The sequence below is a fragment of the Tenrec ecaudatus genome, chromosome 6, assembly GCF_050624435.1.
Source record: "Tenrec ecaudatus isolate mTenEca1 chromosome 6, mTenEca1.hap1, whole genome shotgun sequence".
Taxonomy (NCBI): domain Eukaryota; kingdom Metazoa; phylum Chordata; class Mammalia; order Afrosoricida; family Tenrecidae; genus Tenrec; species Tenrec ecaudatus.
In genome coordinates, this window is record NC_134535.1 from 15,071,806 (window position 1) to 15,093,701 (window position 21,896).

The following is a 21,896-nucleotide window of genomic DNA, read 5'->3' on the forward strand; positions in this document are numbered from 1 at the left end:
TCTCATGTTCTGGTTTGGTCTCTTGGGGCTCCCACCCCTCCCAGGCCCTCCTCTACTCTCCTCACTCCTGGCGCAGGCCCAAGTGCATCCGAACCAGCTCCTGGGCTGGCCCATGAGGCTGCCTGGCAGCCCTTGAACTCTGACCCAGTTGCTCACAGCCAACCCACACTTCCCTGCCTGCTTTGGGCTCTCCCTGGCTGGAAGGATCCCTTCAGGACAGCAGGATGACTTCAGTGAGAAAGGAGAGAGAAGCCATCCTTCCCAAGTACTGCTGGGAATTTACCACGCAGTGGCCTCACTTGTCTGCAGCCCTTTGCAGCCCGCCCGGTGGCTTTCCTGGGGCAGACTCTTCTCCAGGTGTAGCTAAGCTCTGTCTTTGAGGAGGACAGGATCAAGGCCTAGAGTGGCTGGGAGCCTTGCCCAGCATCATCCAACCAGTAGCGCCGGCTGGTCAGAGGTTAGGAAGCAGGCTTAGACTCCTGCCTGATGCCACATACTGAGATGGGGCTGCTGGGCAGGAAAGGCTCAGCCAAGGCTCATTCTCATCAGGGACCAGGTTCACGTCACTTTCACTGTCCCCGCCCTCTGGGACCCCCGCCCTGCAGGAAATGAGTCTGTCTGCGCACACAGAGCATGGCTGCGAGTCCTGGCACCTGACAGCCAGCTCCCTGTGCTGAAAAGCTGTCGCTGAGTCCATGCACATGCTCGAGGCCGTGACTCTGAACTTGACATCTCTGGGTCTCTCAAAAGTCAGTGAGGACTGGGCGTGACCATGACTCTCAACAGCCTCCTTCCTGGCCCCACAAAGAAAGATAGAGTCTGGGGTGGGGCTGAGGAAGGGACCTTACAAAGTTGTCAGGAAACCGGGTTACAATCAGACTTGGGACCAGGACCCCCTCCTGCCCCTCCCAGGACCCAGTGGCACGCACGGCCATCCTGCCCCCCCACACCCCCTCCTCTTGGTGAGCAAGGCCTCACCCTTCCTCCGTCTCGTTGATGATGTCACAGATCTCCATGTTCAGCGCCCAGTCCTCGCTCTGCAGGGAGCCATCTGTTGCTTTCTCTGTGGAAGAGAGACCACAGTCATGTGGGGCATGGCCAGAGGCCCCCAATACTGCATGTGTGTGGAGGGGTGGGGTGGGGACAAAGGGTGTGCAAGGCAGAAAGTGACGGGAGAGGAGGAAGTCGGACCGGGAAAGGATCTCGGTCAGGTTGACTGAGTCGATGAGCAGGGAGGGTTATGGGGCTTGTGTGGGGCAGACCACACCGAGACGTGAGGCCCGGCTTTCTGAAAGGGCCATTGTGTTCACGGGGATGAGGGCACTGCCCACCTCCACCCATGCTGCCACTCCCTCTGTCGCCATTGCTCTGCTCTCTGGGAAGTGTCCTTCTGGACAATCAGCCAGACCGCCTGCCTGCTCTGCCCGGAACACAGGGTCACTGGCTCCCTGCAGCTCCCCAGCCAGATCCCCTATGGCACCTCCCACCTCTGGGAGTGTGTCAAGGTTTGAACAGGTTGTGGGTAGTTTGGGGAAGGCGGGCAGGCGGGTAGAGGGGACATGAGCCTCCACAGCAGAGGCCATGTGTGCAAGTGTGTGATCTAGCACAAGGAAGGCACCCGGGAGTGATGGGGTACAGCCCGGAGCAGGAGGCACATTCTTTAGCCCCCAGGCTGGCAGTATCCAGGGTAGAGTCTGTCAGAGAAGGAAGGGTGAGAGGAGCAGCCAGGACAGGGACAGGGACAGGCAGCTGAGGCAGAGAGGGAACACGTGGGACTGACTGTCTGCCCCACTGGTGGAGGTGGAGGTGGAGGTGGAGGTGGAGGCGGAGGCGGAGCTCAGAGCTTCCCCAGGAAGCTGTGCCGGGGCAGGTGTGCTGAGGGAAGGGAGACAGTAAGCCCTTGGGGATCTGGGATGTTTGTGTTTGTTTTCAACCACAGCACTGACTGGGCTGGCTATTTTCAGAAGCTGAGTGCATCGGGAGAAAGAGAGATGCAGACAATGGTTACAGGTCACCACAGCCTCCCACATGGGAGTGGCTGCCAGGGCCCCTCAAAGGCTCCTGGGAGCAGCCTTCTTCCACCCTGCAGACCCTGAGGGCGTGAGTCGGCAACGGTCTGTCTGGGGCTGGCAGCTGAGGATGAGGGCAGCTGACTTTTTAGTTGTCTGTCCCCTGCGTGTGGGGTCTGAGGCATAGCCCTCCAAATATCCTCTCCCCCCTCACTCCACCCGCTTCCACGCAGGCTCAGATAAGCTGCCTGGCATGCTGGCAGGATGCTTGGGCTTGGGCATTGGTCAGGCCGGCCTCACCCTCACTCAGGCCCCCTGGGCGAGGATCTGCGTCTCCGGAGGCCCAGCTTTCTCATCTGCAAGGCCACCCGTGGCCGCACAGGTGGGGACAGACCTCCTTCAGGGGCAGGGTGGGTGATGGACAGCTGTCAGGTACAGTGCTGTGAGCTGGGCCACAGGAAGGAAGGAAGGCGTGGCCCCCAGAGACAGGCAGCTGGTCCTGGGCCATCTTCTCCAGGTGGGACCCGAGTCCTTTGTCACAGAGCAGCTCTGTGCTCTGGCCAGCCCATTCCCAGACTGCTCACTGCTTTGAGGAGGCCAGGTCTGTGGTGACTCCAGATAAAGTGGGCAACACTGGCCCCTGGCTTCCCTGGTCCACCTTCCAGGCAGCAGCCTGGAGCCCCCTTGCTGCCTCATGGCTGGCATCAGCCAGTCAGCTCTGTCCTTGCCCTTGAGGGCCTCTGCCTCAACTTTCCCCCTCACTTTACAAGTGATGTCACACTCAACGCTTACTGAGGACTAAGCCCTTCACCAGCTCAGCTAGGCTCGCCACCACCCTCATCAGAGATGCCGGCTAGGCTGAGGCCCACAGCAGTCAGCCACGCGCCCAGAACCACACAGATCGTAAGGCACACAGCAGAGAGTCAAGCCCAAAGGCGCCTACGTCCGTACTTTAAGGAACATTATTATAGAAATACACATCTCCGAAGTCAATGTTGCCACGTGTACATTAGTGACGCTGCCTACAATCACCGTGTTGCACAACATCTCCAACTGGCGTTGCCCAAATCCTGAAGGATGCCATACTTCTTAGGTAATGACCGCCCTGGCCGCTCCTGGGCCTGGCAACCACTATTCACTGGGCCCCGTGCATGAGTCTAACCTAGGTGTCTCATACGAGTGACGTCACCCAGGACTTGTCCCCAGGGTCTTATCGCCCTACCCACTCTGACTGCAGACTGGGCCCTGGGGGACATCAGTGAGCACAGCCAGTGAGGTCCTGCCCTCCAGCAGCTGAAAGTGCGGTGGGAGGGAGGCCACAGCTGACCTGACCCAAGTAGAAGTGAGTGCAAGATCGGGAGACCAGGTGCCGAGGCACCAGGTGCTGAGGCAGTACCAGAAGGGCAAGGTTCAGGCCTGCTGTTATGAGCTGAGATGCCACCCCAGTGCTTCCTCCTGAGTCCAGTGACAGCAACCTCGCTGAGGGACAAGGAGAAGAGGACCATCGTGAAGTGTCCTCACGACCCACAAGCCGCTCAGAGGGGGTGAGGCAACTGGCGGACAACATGGAGGAATTGAGTTGTCAAGGCAGGCCCTCCACTGTCCTCTGGCCCTGAAGGGTGCCTTTAGCTGCCTGGGGCGGACTCTTTCCTGCTCCCCACGGGAACAGCCCTGGGGCCACGTCCGGCACGTGCTTGGCTGCTGTGGCAGTTACATCATCTGTCAACTTTCAAAGGGGTGGAGTCTAGCCTGTCAATCAGATCATAGCCAGTGAGGCCTCTGTGTGGTCATGGCCTTCTCCTGAGGATTCTGGGAACTCCTGTCTTCCTCCTTGGAGGTAGGACATACACTCTGCTTCATCTTCCTGCTGACAAGCCACATGGAGCTACACTGATGGAGCCCAAGCCCTGGAGCTGGAGGAGTCACATGGAGATCCACAAGACTTTCCACCCTCTGCCCTGTGATCTTCCACTGCATGTATTGTGTGAGTCTGAAGAGGAATTCATGGACTGGTATTGGACATACGGGCTGACATCGGACGTATGGACTTGGACTGGACTGGGCTGGGATGTTTTTGTAACACATAATCATTCTTTGACATAAAGTTCTCTTCACACACACATGTGTCAATGAATTTGCTTCTCTGGTCTACCTGGACTAACACAGCTGCTAAGCAGAGGCTCCAACTCTGCAGGGGTCACCATGAATGTGTGGGCCTGGCTTGGCTGCAACCCACCAGACTAAGGGGTCATTACATGCCTGTGGCACCTGCTCCCCTTTTCTGCTGAGCACCTACCTACAGCTCCACCCCCTAGTCATTTCAGGACAAAATGCCCCAGGACAGAACTGAGGTCCAGGTGCTGTGGGGACAGGCCTGAGAGCTGCCAGGGAGCAGGTGCCTCCTGAGCACAGGCGTGGGAGGTGCCGGCTGGCAGGGTGAAGGACGGCCTGCAATGCCAACAGAACGAGTTCACCGAGTGAAGCCTCAGCACCATGAAGGGCGGGTGATGGGGTGAGAGAGCAGAGGAGTGCGAGGGTCACAGGCAGGAAGGCGGTGGGCGCTGAGAGCCTGGGTCGGAAGGTCCCCGGGAGAGAGGGGACACCAGCAGATGAGAAAGAGGCGGCGGCATGTGAAAGGCCCAGGCGGGCAGGTCTGCCATGTCGGGGAGGGGATCCAACTCACAGCCTGGCCCAGGGCTCCAGGGGCAGCCTACCCTGTTCTTCCCTGCCAAGAGTGGCAATCCACCCCTCTGGGGTGGGGGCTACCGATCCAGTTCTAGTCAATGAGAAGTAAAGAGCTGGCTGCTGGGCAATGGTGGGGAAGTGGGTTTCCCTTCTGGAGTACACTAGTATGGCCCAGGGGGAAAAACTAGCTTCCTTTCTCCCTTTTGTCCTGAAAGTATGAGAACATGGTGCCTGGGGCTCAAAAGTCAACCTGCCGAAGGAGGCAGAAGTAAAGATCTTGGGTGTTTGAGCTGCCAAGCCAACCTGAAACTCCTGACCTTCAGACTCCTTGAGAGGAACATAACACGCTTGGGGATGGGTGCTTTCAGGGTCTGTTGGCTGGGCTTCCTGCTACTTGCCGCTGAAAGCAGCCCCAACGACACTCCTGAGGTCGGCTGCACTAGCTTTCGTGGGCTTCCGATCACCAGACCACGGAGCCGGAATCCCACGGGGGCGCTTCTCCGCATGAGCCGGCCCAGCTTCCTTAGGGCTCTCGGGCCTCTCCCCGATGCCAACCCCCCCCCCCCCCAGGCGTGACTTCCCAGAAACGGGATTCTCTCTGCTCAGACGCCAGGCTGCTCCTCCACTCACTAAGCCACTCCCTGAGCGCTCTAGTTGCTAAGACAACCGTCGGATTGAGTGTTTGGGCTGTCGTTTGTTTTTGCATCTCTGAGCGCAAGAGTAATATTAGACTGCAGCCTATGAATTGACGACAGATTCTCGATCCCTGACAGGTCCATGGTCAGGATAAAAAGTGGCTTGGGGAGGGGGCTGGCCTCCTCTGACTTCAAGGAGATGGGAGGAGACTTCCCAGGGGAGACTGGCAGCATCAGCATCAGCTGCCAAGGCCGATCCCTTGGAGGCTGCGGTCAGACAGGCCTCCACCCTCCTCCCTCAGCACGCCCTGCCGGCACTCCGCATGCACTGTCATGGCTCCACAGAAGCAGACAATAGTCGCTCTTGATGGTAGACTAGACACACCCTCCTCCCGCTTTGGAGATGGCTCACTGTCCGCTCTGTAGGACGGCAGAGCTGACCAACCCCTCGTTCGACGGCCAGGTTTTCACCACTACAATGCCCTCGGATCGCCCGTCAGCACCTTCCCTTACCTCCCCGTACGCAGACCCACGGCAAAAAGCTGTCTGGTGGGAGTTACAAAGACTACAGCTAGAAGTTAGCTATTGTGAGGTGCCATCGAATTGGGTGCGATGCAGGACAACAGCCTCACAGCTGTGCGCATGTCCGAGCCCCGTGCTCCAGCCACTGTGCACGTCCATCTCACTGGAGTGTTCTTTTTCCCACTTTCCCGAGCATGATGCCCTTTCCCAGGGACTCATCTCTGCAGAGACCATGTCCAGTCTGGCTAGAAATCACTCCCTGCCCCACCGCTGGTCTGTGCAGGCTTGCCCGAAGGATGAGGCCTGGTCACCATGACAACAAACCCCGGGACCCAGTCACTCACATGGAAGGCTTCAATCCACTGGCCTGCGGTGACCCTGACGTCGCTGATGTGTGAACTCTTTCTTCCAACTGACAGTTCTTCGAATCTTAAGAAGTACCTTGTCCCTCTCTCTTCCTCTGAGTTCACCTCTGCGGTTCTGAGACCACTCTGCTCTGGACGCATCTCCAGAACTCCAACCGTGCTAGCCGACCCGGAAGGGCAGGCGCAGGGTCCACTCGAGACTCGACCTGCCTTTGCTGGGGATGGTGCTTCGAGGCCTGTGACAGAGTTGATGCGAATTCATGCCAGCAGAGCGGGTCCTGGGATGACTCTCTCAGGGCTCACAGCCGTTCACTGAGCTCACGGCCTGTTCGCCAGGAGTCCAGTCACGTGAGTAGCTCCTGGGATAAGTTTTGCTCTTTGATAACAGAGCTGGAGGCAGCTCGTTCCTAACCTGTGCTTCCTGCCGTGAGGTGACAAGCACACAGGTGACGGAAACATGCAGTGTCCAGGAAACCAGTTGCTGTAGAGTGGGCTCCAGCTCCTGGGGCCCTGGGGGACTCAGAAGAGAACTGTACCCACAGGGTTGGCAAGGCTGACAGCTCAGAAGCAATGGCCAGCCTGTGCTGCTGGGCCGACTCTGACTCTGGTTAGCCGCCGAGACTGGAATCATTTGTTCGCCCCGGGACTCCATGCCAAGGAGCAGGGCGCAGTGTGGTAGTTACCTTATGTAATTGTTTGTCAATCCGAGAGGATTCAGAGTGAAGGGTGGAGTCTAGCCTGTCAATCAGGTAATAGCCAATGAGGCCTCTGTGTGGGCATGGCCTTGTCCTGAGGATTCTGGGAGCTCCGGTACTTCCTCCTTGGAGGTGGGAGACACTTCTCCCTCTGACACTCCCTGGGAGACATAGCAGCTGACAAGACGCATGGACCCACCCTGATGCAGAGACCTCTGCCAGCGCTGAGATGGATGCAAAGACTTTCTACCCACTGGCCTGTGAACTTTTACATTCAGTGTCACTTCATATGTTTCATGAGAATTCTGGGAAATCCGGTACTTCCTCCTTGGAGGTGGAAGACACACTCTCTTTCCACTCACTCCCTGGGAGACACTGCAGCTGACAAGACACATGGAGCTATGTTAGTGCCCTGAGCTAGAGGAACCACGTGGAGACCCCTGCCAACGTTGAGATGCTCACGCCACCACTGGACCCACAAAACTTCCCACCAACTGCCCTGTGATCTTCCTGTTCTTGGCGTCATTGCACATGTTTCATGAGTTTGAAGAGAACTTTACAGATTGGTATCAGGCATATGGGATAATATAGGACATCTGGGCTGGGCTGGGATGTTTGCTTAATGTACAATTACTCTTTCTATAAAGCTCTTTCTTAGACACATGAGTTTCCCTGGATTTGTTTCTCTAGCCTACCCGGACTAACACGCAGAGATATGGACAGAGCCATTACTGAATAAATCTATTTGGGGAGAGGAGTCCTGGGAGGGCTGTGGGCTAGGCGTTGGTTCAAACCCATTGTCTGCTTCACAGGAGAAAGATGAGGCAGTCTTGAAAACCCTGTACAGGGTCGCTGTGAGTCAGAACTGACTCGATGACAGTGTTTTCTTTCTGATTCTGGAAGGACACTCATGGGAGGCCCCTTCCCCTCTAAGGGGAGCCGTGGGGAGGGAAGTTCCGAGCATTGGCCACCGACAGATCTCATTTCAAGGCCCGATCTGAGCACTCATTTGCTGTGCAACGCTAGACAAGTTTCACTTCTCTGTGCCTTCGCTCGTCCTCTGCAGCACAGGGACGATGGATGCACTGAGGGAGGCGGAATGAAGCACGGTTCAAGCCCGCTGTTCCTACCTAGCGCACGTAAGCAGGAAACCAGACATTACTGGCTATAAAACATCACTCACAACACGAGCATGCCATCATGTGAAAACTCCCAGCACTCCCGTAAAATATATTTTAAAATCACATCCGTAAAGAAGGCCCTACTCCTCCCCGCCCCCCCCATTCAACCAGTAAACTGTCTAGAAGTCTACTTTCTGAATGAGTTCTTCCCAGGACACTCCCGGAAAGTTCCACGGGTGTCAGACGTGCCCTCACTCCAACCTGTGGCAGCCTCCCCATATGCCATCTTTCAACCACAGGCTGCAAGCGGTGCTGGGGCCACCTGGCCTGACTGAGGCACCACTTCCGCCACCCCCAATGGTAAGGCTGCTCTAACAAGCTTTGTGTCCGGCCCTGGAGAACGTGTTGGTTAGCAGGAGGATCTTAAACAACATGCACTCCCAACCCGCTCTCGCTGCCACTGAGTCGATGCTGACTCAGAGTGATCTTACAGGACAGGCTGGGGCTGCCCCTGTGGGTTGCTGGGACAGTCTCTTTATGGGAGTAGAAAGCCCGTCTTCTTCCTGGGGAGCAGCTGGTGGTTTCCCACTGCTGACCCTGCAGTGAGCAGCCCAGTGGGTACCCGCTACGTCACCAGATAAGCATCAGACCATTAACTGCAAGCTCTGAGGTTCAAACCCACCAGCCATTCCTCAGGAGAAAGATGAGGCTGTTTGCTCCCGAAAGCTTCCCAGCCTTGGACTACCTCGGTGGGGTCATTAGGCGTGGGAATCTGCTAGGCAGCAGTCAGGGATCCAGGCCAGTGGGAGCACAGCTGGAAAAGGCAAGGCATGCAGTGGCTGGTTGAGGGCAGCAAGACCTCTCCTTCTATTCCCCCGTGTGTGTGTGTGTGTGTGTGTGTGTGTGTGTGTGTTTTCCTTTTACAAAGCTGTCTGCGTTTCAGGACAATCTGCTGCATCCTGTTGCTATAGGTTCCTTGTACAGCAAGTCCATATGACAGGTGGACCTGTGACACTGGGTTTCCTGTCAACTCAGTTGCAGCAGGGGCAGGCCTTTCTCCCTCCGAGCTGGAGTGGCTGGGCCTCAAGACCCACTGTTTCTGTCGCTGTCGGAGCGCTTCCTGTCCCTGAGGCCCCAGGACCTCACTTGAGAGTGGTCAGAATGCTGCCGACAGCTGGGGTGGCCAAGGGGCTTACAGAGCACCCGTGCCACAGCTCAAACAGAACCGCTGCTCCCGCTGCGCTGGCTGTGTTTTAGAGTACAAAAGGGACCTGAAGTCTCCAATATAAGTTAAGGAGAAAATTTATTAACAATTAAACAGGACAACTGCCAACACTGTAACTCGAGGCTTGGATGTTTTCTTTCGTCTGTCGGTTTAAGATATGCTGAGGATGTTCATTCTTTTTGGTTTTCTACTCAGGGCTGTGCACATTTCACCAGAGCATGCTACCTTGTCTTCTCAAGCTGCCCTTTGAAATGTTTGGCTTAGCTATTTTGCCTGGCCCTTGGCTAGGCAAATGAAACAGCACGGACAACCCAAAGAACGAACTAATCTGTCTGGGAAGATGAACAGCCGAAACTCCTTAGAAGCAAGGATGGCGACATTGGTCTCATGCACTTTGGCATGCTGTGATGAGACCTCAGTCCCTGGGGAAGGGCACCCTTCAAGAAGCAGGCCCTCGACAAGGGGGACTGACCCAGGGGCTAGAGCGATGGGCTCAGACAAAACAGCTGTGAGGATGGCGCAGGGTGCTTGGTTCTGTTGAATGTGGGGTCTCTGTGAGCTGCAACAGACTCCAAAGCACCTAACACTACCACCGAGGGCAAAGACACATTGTCTGCACGATGGGCACCATCAGCACAGGGCTATTCTGGCATCTAAGGGTCTGCGGAGACCCAGGGCTGCAGAGGAAACTGGGGCAAGCCCAGTGGGGGACAGGTCAGTGCATCGCCGTTACTGGTGGGGTGCAGAATGGGACTGGGAATGATTGGGACACGCACAGTCCGTTTGCCAGAAAAGCTTGCAAGATTGTTCTAGGAAAGGCCTTCCTAGCCAGGTAGTTCAGGGCATGACTCATGCCTCAGTGCCTCCGTACCAGGATCTCCGTCAAGGACCCACCCAGACAAGCCCCTCCCTGGGCCGCTGGAGGAGGGTGGAGGTAATCCACTTCGCAATGCCCTCGGCCTGAGGCCAAGGCTGTGCACATTCATGCTTTAAGTCAGACGGATTCAATGGAAGCTTCATCCATTGGGGACTCTACCAAGGATTGTGGGCTTTCACTCGCATCTACGGCCTTCAGCCCACCAAGGGGAGCACTCGAGGCTGTGGATGCAAGCTCTAAGTCGGCTGAACGTCTGGTCTCGGGCCCGTCTGTCAGGAGCAGAAACAGCCTCTCCTGGTCTTGCCCAGCGGCCCTGGTCAGTGACCAGGCTTGGGGAGCTTGTCACAACCATGGAGGCCAGGAAGGGCAGGAGGCCACACATGATCCCAGCTCTTCTGATGCAAGCTTCTAGTCAAGTCAGCGTGACGGAGCTCTGGCCGCTTACCGCTTGGCTGCTAAGCAAAAGGTAATTACAAGGGTCCAGCAGGAACTTACGGTTCCAGCCATAGCCAGTGTCTCTAGCCTCCTCCCCACCTTGCCTAACGGGACACCTCGCCTTCTCAAGCTGTCTCACGGAGACCACACCCAATGGGGGACAGCGCGGGCTCCTCTCAGACACAGTAATGAATTTCTGTCCCCAAAGTGTATGAATGCGAATTCCTTTGTGTGCTCACCTGCTCGTGTGACTGCACACCCATCCCTGTCTTTCTCCAGCTCCCCTTTCCTTCCTTCCGGTTATCCTCTCTTCACTCCAATCTCCCCTCCCCTGCCCCTCCACTCTCACTCCACTCTAAACACCCGGGCAGGTTGTTCACGCTAATAAAAGCCGTTCATTGAAACCCTCGCTCTGGGTCCGCTTTCCTTTCGTTGCGGTTCTAACAGCTGTAGGTTCGAGCTCAGTGCAGGGCCAAAGGAGGGAGACCCAGCAACCTGCTTCTGTTGACACTGCAGCTGAGGTCTCAGCCACGTCTCTCAAGGCAGACCAGGAGCTCACCGTCGCCCCCTGGACAGCATCACACAGGACGAGGCCCAATGAAAGCAGCAAGCCAACAGGAAGCCTAGGGGGGTGGGTGGGGGTGGAGGGTGGGAGCGATAATCATGTGACAGGAGGCAGAGATCAATCACAAAGGAGAGGAGCTGGGAAAACGCTGGCCTAGATCCTTGGTGAGGAGACAAAGGGTTAACTTGTCCTGAATCTCCCTGCTTCTCATGCTCATGGAGTGATGGTCCAAGCTAATTAAAAGACACTGAAGGTTTTTGTCATCGTCCCCCACCCCCTTTAAAACTAGAAGAGCGGAAATCCGGGACTTGACTCTTATTTCTTTGAGCTCTGAGAGAACAAGACCTGTTTACCAGTTCCAGCAGCTTCAGGATCAGGCTCGGCCTGGGTTCCCTGGGCTCCCGGTGGGAATCGGCCCCACCCACAGCCTGAAACCTGACCCAGGCCCAGCGGAGCCGGAGCAGTCCCTGCTGACACAAAGCTCAGGCAAGGGCTGGCGCCTTGGCTATGCTGCTGATTGAGCCTCTGTGCAGGGACACAATGCTTAGACGGGTGGCTCGTCACAGCAGCTACCAACGCTGGGCACTTCCTCCAGGGCAGACACTGACTGAGCCAAGTGTCACACCACTTCAACACAACCACCTTCCAGGACAACGGACCCGCCCGGTAGAACTGGACTTGTCCTCCTTTCACACCCAGGGATGCTGATGAACAGAGAGGCCCGTGACCGGCTCCAGGCAACAGCGCTGCAGATGGCAGGCTCAGGGACACACCCTGTTCATCACTTCACTCATGTGGGGATTGACGACATACCCAGCAACTCACGGCCATCGAATCAGGTCGGACGCAGAGTGGCCCTGCCAAAGGCAGGACAGAACTACCCCAGTCGGTTTCTGAGACTGACTTTGCGGGAGTAGAAAGCCGTGTCTTCCTCCCGAGGAGGGGCTGCTGATTCCCAACTGCTGACCTTGTAGGGAGCAGCCCCCAGGGCTCCTGATCCTCCACAAAACCTGCAGCGACTCGGCAGTTCTCTCATTTGGTGCCACCGACGATATTCGTCAAAATTAGTCTGCACCTGTTCTCATCCTGATTGGAGGTGTTCCTCCGTCTCTAACACAAGCTCAGCATCCCCATGGTTTCTCTCGGTCACTGTAGTTTCTCCTGTCAGTCAGCAGTGAAACAGAGGAAGGCCCTCGATGCGACTGACACAGTGGCTGCGTGTGACCAGGGGCTCCAACAGAAGGGCCGGTGTGTGCGTGGTGCAGGGCCGGCAGGCTGTCATTCTGTGGAACACAGGGTCACGATGGGTCGGGACCCACGCTACGGCACCTCACAACAAGGCAGTCCTTCAATGAACACAACGCTTATTCTTTTTAAGAAGGATGAAGCATGCCTTGGAGATACTGTGGGTTCAGTTGCCCTGCGTGGGGCTGGTCTGTTTCCCGGTGTGTCTACAAGTTACCTTCATTCTCGACTGGTCCAGTAGGTGTGGAATAGCATGATGGAAAGGGTTGAAATCTGGGTAGCATGACCAGGATGTCACCATGTCCTTGGACAAATGGCACCGATCCACTCGCTTGATCCAGGGTTGACACAACTCTTACCTATGTCACCAAGGCAGGGAGGTCTGCCTGCATCTCACCGGGACCAGGGGGCAACGGCACTGGGACCTGTTAGGGGCAGTGAGTGTGTCAGTGGGGGAGGGACTTTTCAGAAACGGAGGGGGAAATGGATGTGCCACTCCAAGAACCAATGTCGTTCAACCCATCATGGAGAAAGTTGAATTGGTGTTGTTTTGCTGTGTGTGTTCTCAGCAACAGTAAAATTTAAGAGTGAAAACAAACTTGTGGGGAAAAAGAGAAGAGCTTACTGCTGAAGGCAGACCCTGCCTCCCCAGGGGTGTTCCATGAGCGTTTGCTGTCCGGGGGCTTCCGGGGCAGCCAAGGCTAAACCATGGTCTCAGGGATCCATCCACTCTCCTTGGCTCCAGAAAGTCTGGAGTCCAAGAGAATGGGAAATTCTGTTTTGCCTTTCCGCCCCCTTTTAAATCAGGATTTTCCAATGGAATCGTTGATTGGGGTAGCCGCGCACCGTCCGGTTTTTCTGGTTTTGTGGAGAAAGAGGTAGTTCTTCCTGGAGGCCACTGGCCATTCCCTCTGCTCATTCCATTGCCTGTGCTCACAGCCCACGCTCTGCTGTTGTCCCAGGCCAAAGGGACCGACTGCTGTGTCTTGGATGGCCGCTTGCAAGATTCTAAGACCCCAGGCACTATTACGCATCGAGCGGCAGGAAGTGTGTTTTGAGGTCAATTAACTGGGACGTCCCATGAAACTCTGACCCTAAATGTCCAAATCAAGAAACCAAACCCCGTGAGGCTTTTGGTTGTACAGAAGTACCAAAGGCATGCTTACTTAGAACGCACACGCACCCCATGCGCAGGTCCAGTGCCCTGAGAACGCACACGCCCCCCATGCGCAGGTCCAGTGCCCTGAGAACGCACACCCACCCCATGTGCAGGCCCAGTGCCCTGAGAACGCACACCCACCCCATGCGCAGGCCCAGTGCCCTGACCAGAAGGGATCCTATCTCCCACAGCAGGGAACTCAGCTCCAGCCCATAGTCACAGATTAGGAATGCAGGTGGCTGGCCGTGCCCACTCCACAGGACACACTGTGGTCAGTGGGAAAGGGCCTAGGGCTGGGGCATCTTCAAACTTGCCTGGTCACCCGCCCTGAGATCCCTGTCTGAGGAGTACTAGCTGCCACCACCCTGCTCTGGCTTGGCGGTCAGCGAGCTATGACCAACATGCCAAATGCAGCCAGCTGTCTGTGTGGCCCGTGACCCAACAGCGGGTCACAAAGAAACATTAAACCAAAGGAATAATGTCTCCCGACATGTGAAATCCTGTGTCCACAAATAAAGATTTAATAAACACAATGTACCTAGTTGTTTACGTATTGTCTTGATGCTGACTTCAAGGGGTCTTGTGGCATAGTGGGTTATGCATTGGGCAGTTGGCAGTTCAAACAACCAGCCACAGCCAGGCAGCAAGATGAGGCTTTCTACTCCCGTGAAGACTGACAGTATTGGACACCCACAAGGGCAGCTCTGCCCTGCCCTGGAGGTCGCTGTGAGTTGGAATGACTCAACTGCAGTGAGTGAATGAGTGATGGCCGACTTCAGAGTGCAGTAGTTGCAAAACAGACCGTATGCCCCGAAAATCCCAAGCATTTACTATCTGGTTCTTTACCAAAGAGGTACTGGTCTAGGTCACCCTACCAGTCAGTACAGGAATCTCCTTTAGAGTGTCCCCTCCCCTCGGGGCTCGACCTCACGCCACCAGTGATGGCGAGTTCATGACCACACAGAGCAGCCCAGCCCACCTGAGAGGCCCTAGAGAGCTGTTCACACAGGCCCTGAGCTCCTGCACCTGTAACCCTACACAGCCCGCTGTCTTGTGACACAGAGCCTGCTGCTCTCCCACACAGCCGGCAGCTTCTCTTGGCCCTCTGCGCCTAGTCCGCCCTGCCTCACCTCACTCAGAGGGAGAGGGCTTTGTCCCCGGCTTACTGGTAAACAGGCAGGTAGTGGAGAGACAGGTGGCACAGGTAGTAGGTAGTCCTGCCTCCCGGCTGGTGGCCCCTCAACACCATCACTTGAGTGTCTGGTTTCACTTTCTGCCCCACACCCCCAAATTGCACTCCACGAAGCTGCAGTGGTCTCTCGTTGCCATTGCTCCTGCCTGGGGGTGGGGTGAGGACACTGGTGATGCCCACGTGGCTCTGAGGACCATGCCTGTTGACTTTGCCCCTCCCTGAGGACCCAGTGCTGCGCTCTTCTCCCCTCATCCCACCTCCTAGGGGCTGGTCCCAGATGTGTAGCCTCTGGCTGCACAGCGTGCTTTCCAGAGTTGGTTGGGTTTCAGTCTCACAGTATCACCAATGGGCTGACAGCCCAAGGCAGGAAATGGGATTTGCAGGTGGTCTTCCGATCTGTCTACAGGACACTCCAATACTCGGTGGGCAGAGTTATGAGTGGGGAGAGTGCAGGAGAGGATCCCAAATCTGGAGTGAGATGCTCGACACCGACAAGCGGGGTGGGAACTGTGTGGAAGTGTCACCTTCCCTCTGACTGGCTTTTGGTGAAAGGGGCAGAATAGTAAACTCCAGTGGGTCCCTGTGAAGATAGGCTGACACGTGGCCTTCCCTTACCCCCTTCCCTTCTGCTGGGCCAGGCCCCACTCCGGGGGACTTCAGCTCGGCTAACACAGGGCCAGACCGGCTCTCAAGAAGTCCAGTGTAGCTGTGGAGACAGGGACAATAGAAGGGGCTGGTCTATCTTATGATAGGAGCCTGGTTATGTGTTAGGCTGCTCACAGCGACGAGGTCGGCAGTTCGAACCCACCGGCCATTCCTGGGGAGAAAGAGGCCTTCTACTCCCGTCAAGAGCTACAGTCTCAGAAACCCACCGGGGCGGTTCTACCCTGTCCTGCAGAGTGACTCCAAGTCAGCACCCCTCGACGGCAGTGAGAGGGATAGGTTACACCCATGGTGATGACGACGATGACAGCAAGAAGGCCTGTTGACTGATCCCTCTAAAGGGTCAGGTGTGCCCCAGGGACTCTCTCATCCCACCCTCACTACAACTCTGAGAGGGGGTGACCTCACCCCTCTGTGGGAGAGGAAAGGCACCCTGGTGGCTCTGTGGTTAAGCGCTTGCCTACGAGCTGTTTGCTCTGCTGCCTCTGTGGAAACCCTACGAAGCAGCTCTACCTTGTCCTCCTGGACTGCTGAGTCAGACTGGGCTCGATGGCAACGGTTTTGTAAACAGGGCAGGAAGTTGAGGCTTAGAAGCTCCTGTCACCCAGGAAGGGAAACAGGCCAACCACGATGATGGGAGGAGGAAAAGATAAAAGCAATGGCTGGCTGTGAATGCCTCGGGGAAGAGGTGCCAAGAGCCTGTGCCTGGCAGGATGAGTCTGAGCTCCTGTGTGTGTGTGTGCGCCCGTGCGCGCTCACAAATGCCTCACGAGCACGCTGGGGTAGGCATCCCAGGCTGCAGGGTTCTCCTTACAGCCACCCAGAGAGGCTGGCAGGCTTGAGAAAAGGTCACCTCGCTTCTGCAGTAGTGAGGGTGCTGGCTTACAGAAACACAGGCAGCTGACACGCACCACCATACAGCCCACACCAATAGCCACAGGTCCAAGCGCCCCGTGCCTTTCTCCAAAGGAAGAACAGGGAATCCTTAAGCCGTGAATTCCAGCTGCTGCAGAGCCCTCCGTCACTTCTACTTTCTTCGGAGCCTCTTCAGCGGGGGCTCCAGTGGCCGACCAATGGCTCCGGTGACCGGCCAATGGCTCCGGGGAGTGCATCTCGGCTTTGCCATCAACTCCCTGGGGGCTTGGGTGAGTCCTAGTCTTCACCTTCTCCTCAGGGAGCCTCAGCAGACTCCTGTGTAAAATGAGGGGGTGGGGTGCTTCAACCAGCAGTCCCTGTACCTGCACCTGGTGACCACCTGGGAACTTGTTAGAAAGACAGGCCAGGGCCCCATTTCTAACCGGCAAGTCAGGAATGCTGGGGTGGGTCCAAGCCGAATGCTTCAACAAGCCCCCCCCAGGGGTTCTGAAGACAAAGGAGGCCCCCAGGGTAAGCAGGCTTCCAGCTGGACACCTGGTTCGTGCTCTGAGACATATATGGGAACATTCTTTGGACAGAGGAGCTCTGGCCCAGCACAAGCAGCAAGGAGAGAAGCTCAGCAACATGCAGGGCCGACTGAGCTTTTCTAGAAAGAAAGGAAGAAGTGGTTGCTTGTGAAAGGTAGAGGGTTTTTTTTTTTTTTAAATCTTCTTCCTTTTTAAAAAAGTAGCAAGTCTCCAATTTGGCCAGTGAGGAATGGAGTGGTGGCCGCAGCTGGGAGGTCCAGGAGAGGAGAGCTGCCTTCTCTCTTGGGCTCCCAAACTATGACTCATCGTGGGGTGTGTCTGTGCCTGTTTTGCCAGGAGGGCGGTGGTCCTCGGAGAGGGCAGCTTCTCCCCGCTGGTCCGGAAGCTTCCTGGTGCAGAAGCCTGCACGGCCATCCCCACCCACCAGTTGGAAGGGAATTGCTTTCGAAACCTTCAAAGAGCCACAAAGAGCCCGAGACAGCTTGGTGGCCCTTTCCTCGGTTATGGTCCAACACAGTCAGGATGGAAAGTATGTCTGTCTGAAAGCGCTCGTTTACGGGTGTAGATCGGAGGCTAAGCGGCATGAACAAGATTGCGATCCCAGGGACCGGGATGCTTCAACAGACCAATTGCTGACGTCACAGCACTGCCCCAAACTGTGTGGCTCCCCGCTTTCCTTGTGTGTAGGAAGGTGGAGCTACCAGATTTTCTGGAATTCCTGACTCCGCCTTGGCTGTATCTCAGTCACAAGGATAATCAAACGGCTCTTTCTTATGTAGCCCAGGCCAGATGCCAGCCACTCTTCCGAGCACCGTACAATGGTTAACAGCTAATCTCAACAACCGCCACAGGGAAGGCGGAGGACACTGCTCTCCTGACAACTGCCTTGGCGTTGGCTCCGACGGACTCGCAGCGGCCCCTTTCCAAATAGCATTCGGCCCCACAAGGTTTTTCAGTCGTTTTTTCCTGCAGCAGCTCGCCCGGCCTTTCTTCTGAGGCACCTCTAGGTGGACTGAACCTCAGTGCTCTCTAGTGGCCGCTTGGCGCGACCCCCACCTGTCCCACCCGCCTAGCCCAGGTGAGGAAACCTGGGCACCAGCATGGTGCTGGGAAAGCTCCAGTTGGTAGGGTGCCAAGAACCACGGGCCAGCAGCCAGCGTCAGGCGACCTGGGCTTTATTTCAGCTGCGTGTGGCCAGCGGGGGCGACTCAGCTGTCCCACCTACTTAGAAATACGGGATTGGGGGGGGGGGGGCGTTGCCAGGTGGTTTCGACGCTTCCTCTGGCTCAGAGATTGAGACGCGCGGGGGAAGAGGAGCCCAGGCAGACAGGTCCTGATGGCTTGGTAGGCCGTGGCCTGTCAAGCGGGCTACGTGGCGCCGGGTCGCGTGCCAGGCCCCGAGTCTTACAGGGCTTTGGCCCGGAAGGGTTGGAGACCAGGCAGTGTCGCCCAGACCCCGAGCCCTCCTTGCTGCCGTCCCCGGACAACTAGATTTCTGGGTCCCGAGACGTGACGAGAAGGAAGGAGCTGTCAAGTGCCTAAAAGGCAGGGCCCTGACGGGAGAAGTGGCCATGGACCAGCAAGGGGTGACTAGAAACCCACGCAGTCCCTTTAACCCTGGAAACTTTCTACGTCGATTCGGGACCCCAGCCAATACACATTGGCTGAGCGGCGGTCCCGGGCCCGCCTCCCCTCTCTGCCGATTGGCTTCCGTACACATCCTCCACAAGTCGAGGCTCTCTAATGGGCCACAGCCTTGTCAATCAAGGGGGGCGGGTGACGGGGCGGGACCGGGTCCAAGAGGGACGCGCCAGCCGCCGCCTCCTCCCAGCATCCCTCCAGTCAGGGTTCGGGGACCTGGCGGCGCCCCGGGGGGCCGGGGCTCAGGTGTGGCGCCTTGCGACCGGGCTCCGGGAGGCCCCGCGGACTCACCGATGCGCTGTCCCACCGGAGAGCTGAACGGGTTCCCCAGGAGAAAGTCCATCGCCGTGGCTGCGCTGCCACCCAGCCGGGGAATCAGCTGACAGCAACCGCCAGCGCTTCCAGGCCGTCACGTGACGCGCCGGAAGCCCACGGGAGGCGCCGCCGGTGGGCGGGGCAAACCTGGAGCGAAAGCACAGGCCCCGCCCCCTGCCCAGGGTCTGGCGTTCGGCCCGACGGGGGCGTGCCCGGGGGGATGGCCGTCTGCTGGCAGGATGTCTCACGCGACGTCACGCACCGTGTGCGGCTGGGGCCTCCCCAGCGGAGCCCCTTTTCAGCCCAGCCTTCAAACTTTTTTTTAGGGGTTTAGGGAACTTTGACCCTAGGATAAGGTTTTAACCTTGGTAAAGCGGGACACCATTCTGTGGTCCATATGGAGCAACAACAATTTTCATAGAATGCAAAAATAGCCTTGTAATCTATTTTAAAAATTTCAACATAAGTACGATTTATAAATATAATACATTAAAATTATGTGTAGTATTATTTTATTCTTTGGCATATTTCTCATTTGAGTGAATTTATTTGAGTAGATTGCTGTCGTTGTTTAAAAGGTCATGAAAATTTTCACAAGAATTTGTTAAATTGTATTTCACACATAAAATGGCTTTCAAAGTCTCAACACTTAATTGTGATTTTTCTGATATCCACACTTTACTGTAGAAAAAACGCGTTCAATCGCAGCATTAGTTCCTGGTAAGGACAGCGCATATTCCACAATTTTTAGTGCATTATTGTATGGAACATGGTTTGTTTCAAAATGATGAAATATTTCCAACCATTTGTTCTCTATTGTGATTTTTGCTGATGCCCAAGATTTAACCTTTTCCTTATCAATATATTTTTTAATAATGATAACCTCATTAAAAAGGTCATTTTTGGAAATATTACTATATAGGAAATTTTGAGTAATATGATCGAATGATTTTTGCACATCATTCCAATTAACTCATTCCAATTAACTTCTTGTTTTAATGTCACCCAAGGAAAATGTTCAATATCATTGTAATGTACTGTCCACTCTTCTAAATAATCTGTGCAGTTACTATAGAACTTTTTAATGTGATTCATGATTTATTACACCTTGTTCTTCTAGCTGGCTTATACTATTATGGATAGTTAACGGAAGAAAATTATTTTCTAACCACTCCTGACCCTGAAATTTTAAATTATTAACTTCATTTGCTACTTCGATTACCGAAATGTTGTCACCTTCAATAAGTTTTTTTCAATAACTTTTATAGCATTTCGAAAAAGAGCTGTTTGATTGTGTACGAAATTTTGAAGATTCTTTTTCAAAAAACTCTTTTAAAATTCTAGGACATTTATCCTGTGATAGAAAGTAGGATTTCAAAGGATCATATATTTTCAAAATTCTCTCGACAGCTGGCAAAAGAGCTAACCAGCGTGTTTTAATGTATCCAAGTATTTTCTGACATTTGACTTCCGCAGTTTCACATAATTCTTTAAACATTTCAACGCGCACAGTATATTTTAACAACAATATTTTCCACATCTACGGGCAACAAATCAGCAGCTGTTTGAATGGCGTTATGTATTATGTGTGCTGCACAACCAACACCAATAATGCTTTAAGGTTTTTGTTTAATTTATAAAAAATATTATTTGTACCTCTTCTCGCTTTTCCTCCAAAATTTGTGTTCGCGTTGTCGGCACAATATGCAACCATTTTATGTTTTAAGTTGTTTTTTTCCAAAATGTTAATAATGGAACTGAAAATTATTTCAGAGGTTTCGCCGGGCACCGAAGCAAAATCTAAAATTCTAATTTTTATTCCAGTTTCCGAATAAAAAAATCTAATAATGGTTGGAAATAACATTATATCCTTATGATTAAATGCGTCAGAATATATGGATATAAAATTAATTTTTTGTAGATTTTTGTTTAATTCTGAAAATGCATACGGGGAAAACACATTACACACAATTGCCTTGGGTTGTGTTCTAGCACAGGCACATTTTTTGTTGATAAACTTTTTGACAACCTGTGCTGTACAGTCCGTAGATCTGAAGGAATGAGTGTGATGAATAGCATGAAAAGACGTAAGTCCTTCTGCTAACGCTAATTTATTTGTCTCCATAAGCTGTTTTCCAAAAAAAATCCCTGTATTTTGGAGGAAGATGCAGCAGTATTTAAATATCTTTTATGTTTCCGTGTCTCCAAGTGCTTTGAAATATCATTCTGTGCAAAATAAAAAATTCACCATTACATTTCTCACATTTTACCATGTAATCGCTTTTTGTTTTTTTTTTAATAAAAGGAAATTCACTTCTTAGATCATTGTTGAAATTGCATCCTCTTTTCTTACTCACTATGTTAAAAATCTTTTAAAAATTTAAAATTATATTATAAATTATTATATACATATTGCTTACAAGCACAGCTAGGTACGTAATTACATAAACATATTTTATTGTTTATAATTAAATTAATTTGATTGTTATAAAGTAACCATATTTTAAAAATCATTTTAATTTTAATCCTATATTTCTTTCTAAATAATAACAATACTAACTTGTATTATTTTTTCTCTGAATTTGCCGTAATGTAAGTCGTAAGTGTCACTTTCAAGGCCGGCACTAGACTTTTTGCCGCCACTATAAAATATAACTAATACAAGTACTGTCTGCTAAATTCAAGAAAATTTATGTATCTATGAAATAAGTAAGTTACTTACCTAAATGATCTGAATAGCTGATTTGTTGCCATCACGTGTTTAACTAGCCCTAGCACGCAGTACGATGTGTATCGTCTGAGAGTTACAAAATGTTTTCGTCGTTGCCAATGCCAAAAAATGCCGTTGTTCATTAAATCCAAACAATGGTGGTCAAATTCTAACAACTGATCAACAATGCGAACTTTGATAAGCAGTTCTCAACAATTATCTATTATTATAGTTTAACATTATAAAATTAACAAAAATAATATAAAACTCATATCCTGGCGAAATAGCCACATGGCAGCCAAAAAACCGTATGTACATTCCCTTCCCGTTCTCCTGCCGTTCCCTAGCTTGTCGTGTATTTTTTCCAAAAGTCGGGACTTTTTTAAATGGCCGCAGGACAAATTGTTAAAAATCGGGACTGTCCCGCCAAAAGC

At 53.7% G+C, this 21,896-nt stretch overlaps 1 protein-coding gene across 2 annotated transcripts in view; it reads right to left on the reverse strand.

Moving 5' to 3' along the window:
• Nucleotides 1-18,865, reverse strand: part of TOM1 (target of myb1 membrane trafficking protein) — a 37,954-nt gene extending 19,089 nt beyond the window's left edge. For both annotated transcript variants that reach the window (XM_075551012.1, XM_075551011.1), the window contains exons 1-2: nucleotides 18,729-18,865; nucleotides 979-1,063 (exon numbers count right to left, since the gene is read on the reverse strand). In XM_075551012.1, the coding sequence (XP_075407127.1) occupies nucleotides 979-1,063; nucleotides 18,729-18,780 (137 nt within the window). In that variant the 5' untranslated portion in view covers nucleotides 18,781-18,865. The remainder of the gene's footprint in view (nucleotides 1-978; nucleotides 1,064-18,728) is intronic.
• Between the last annotated feature and the right edge of the window lie 3,031 nt (nucleotides 18,866-21,896).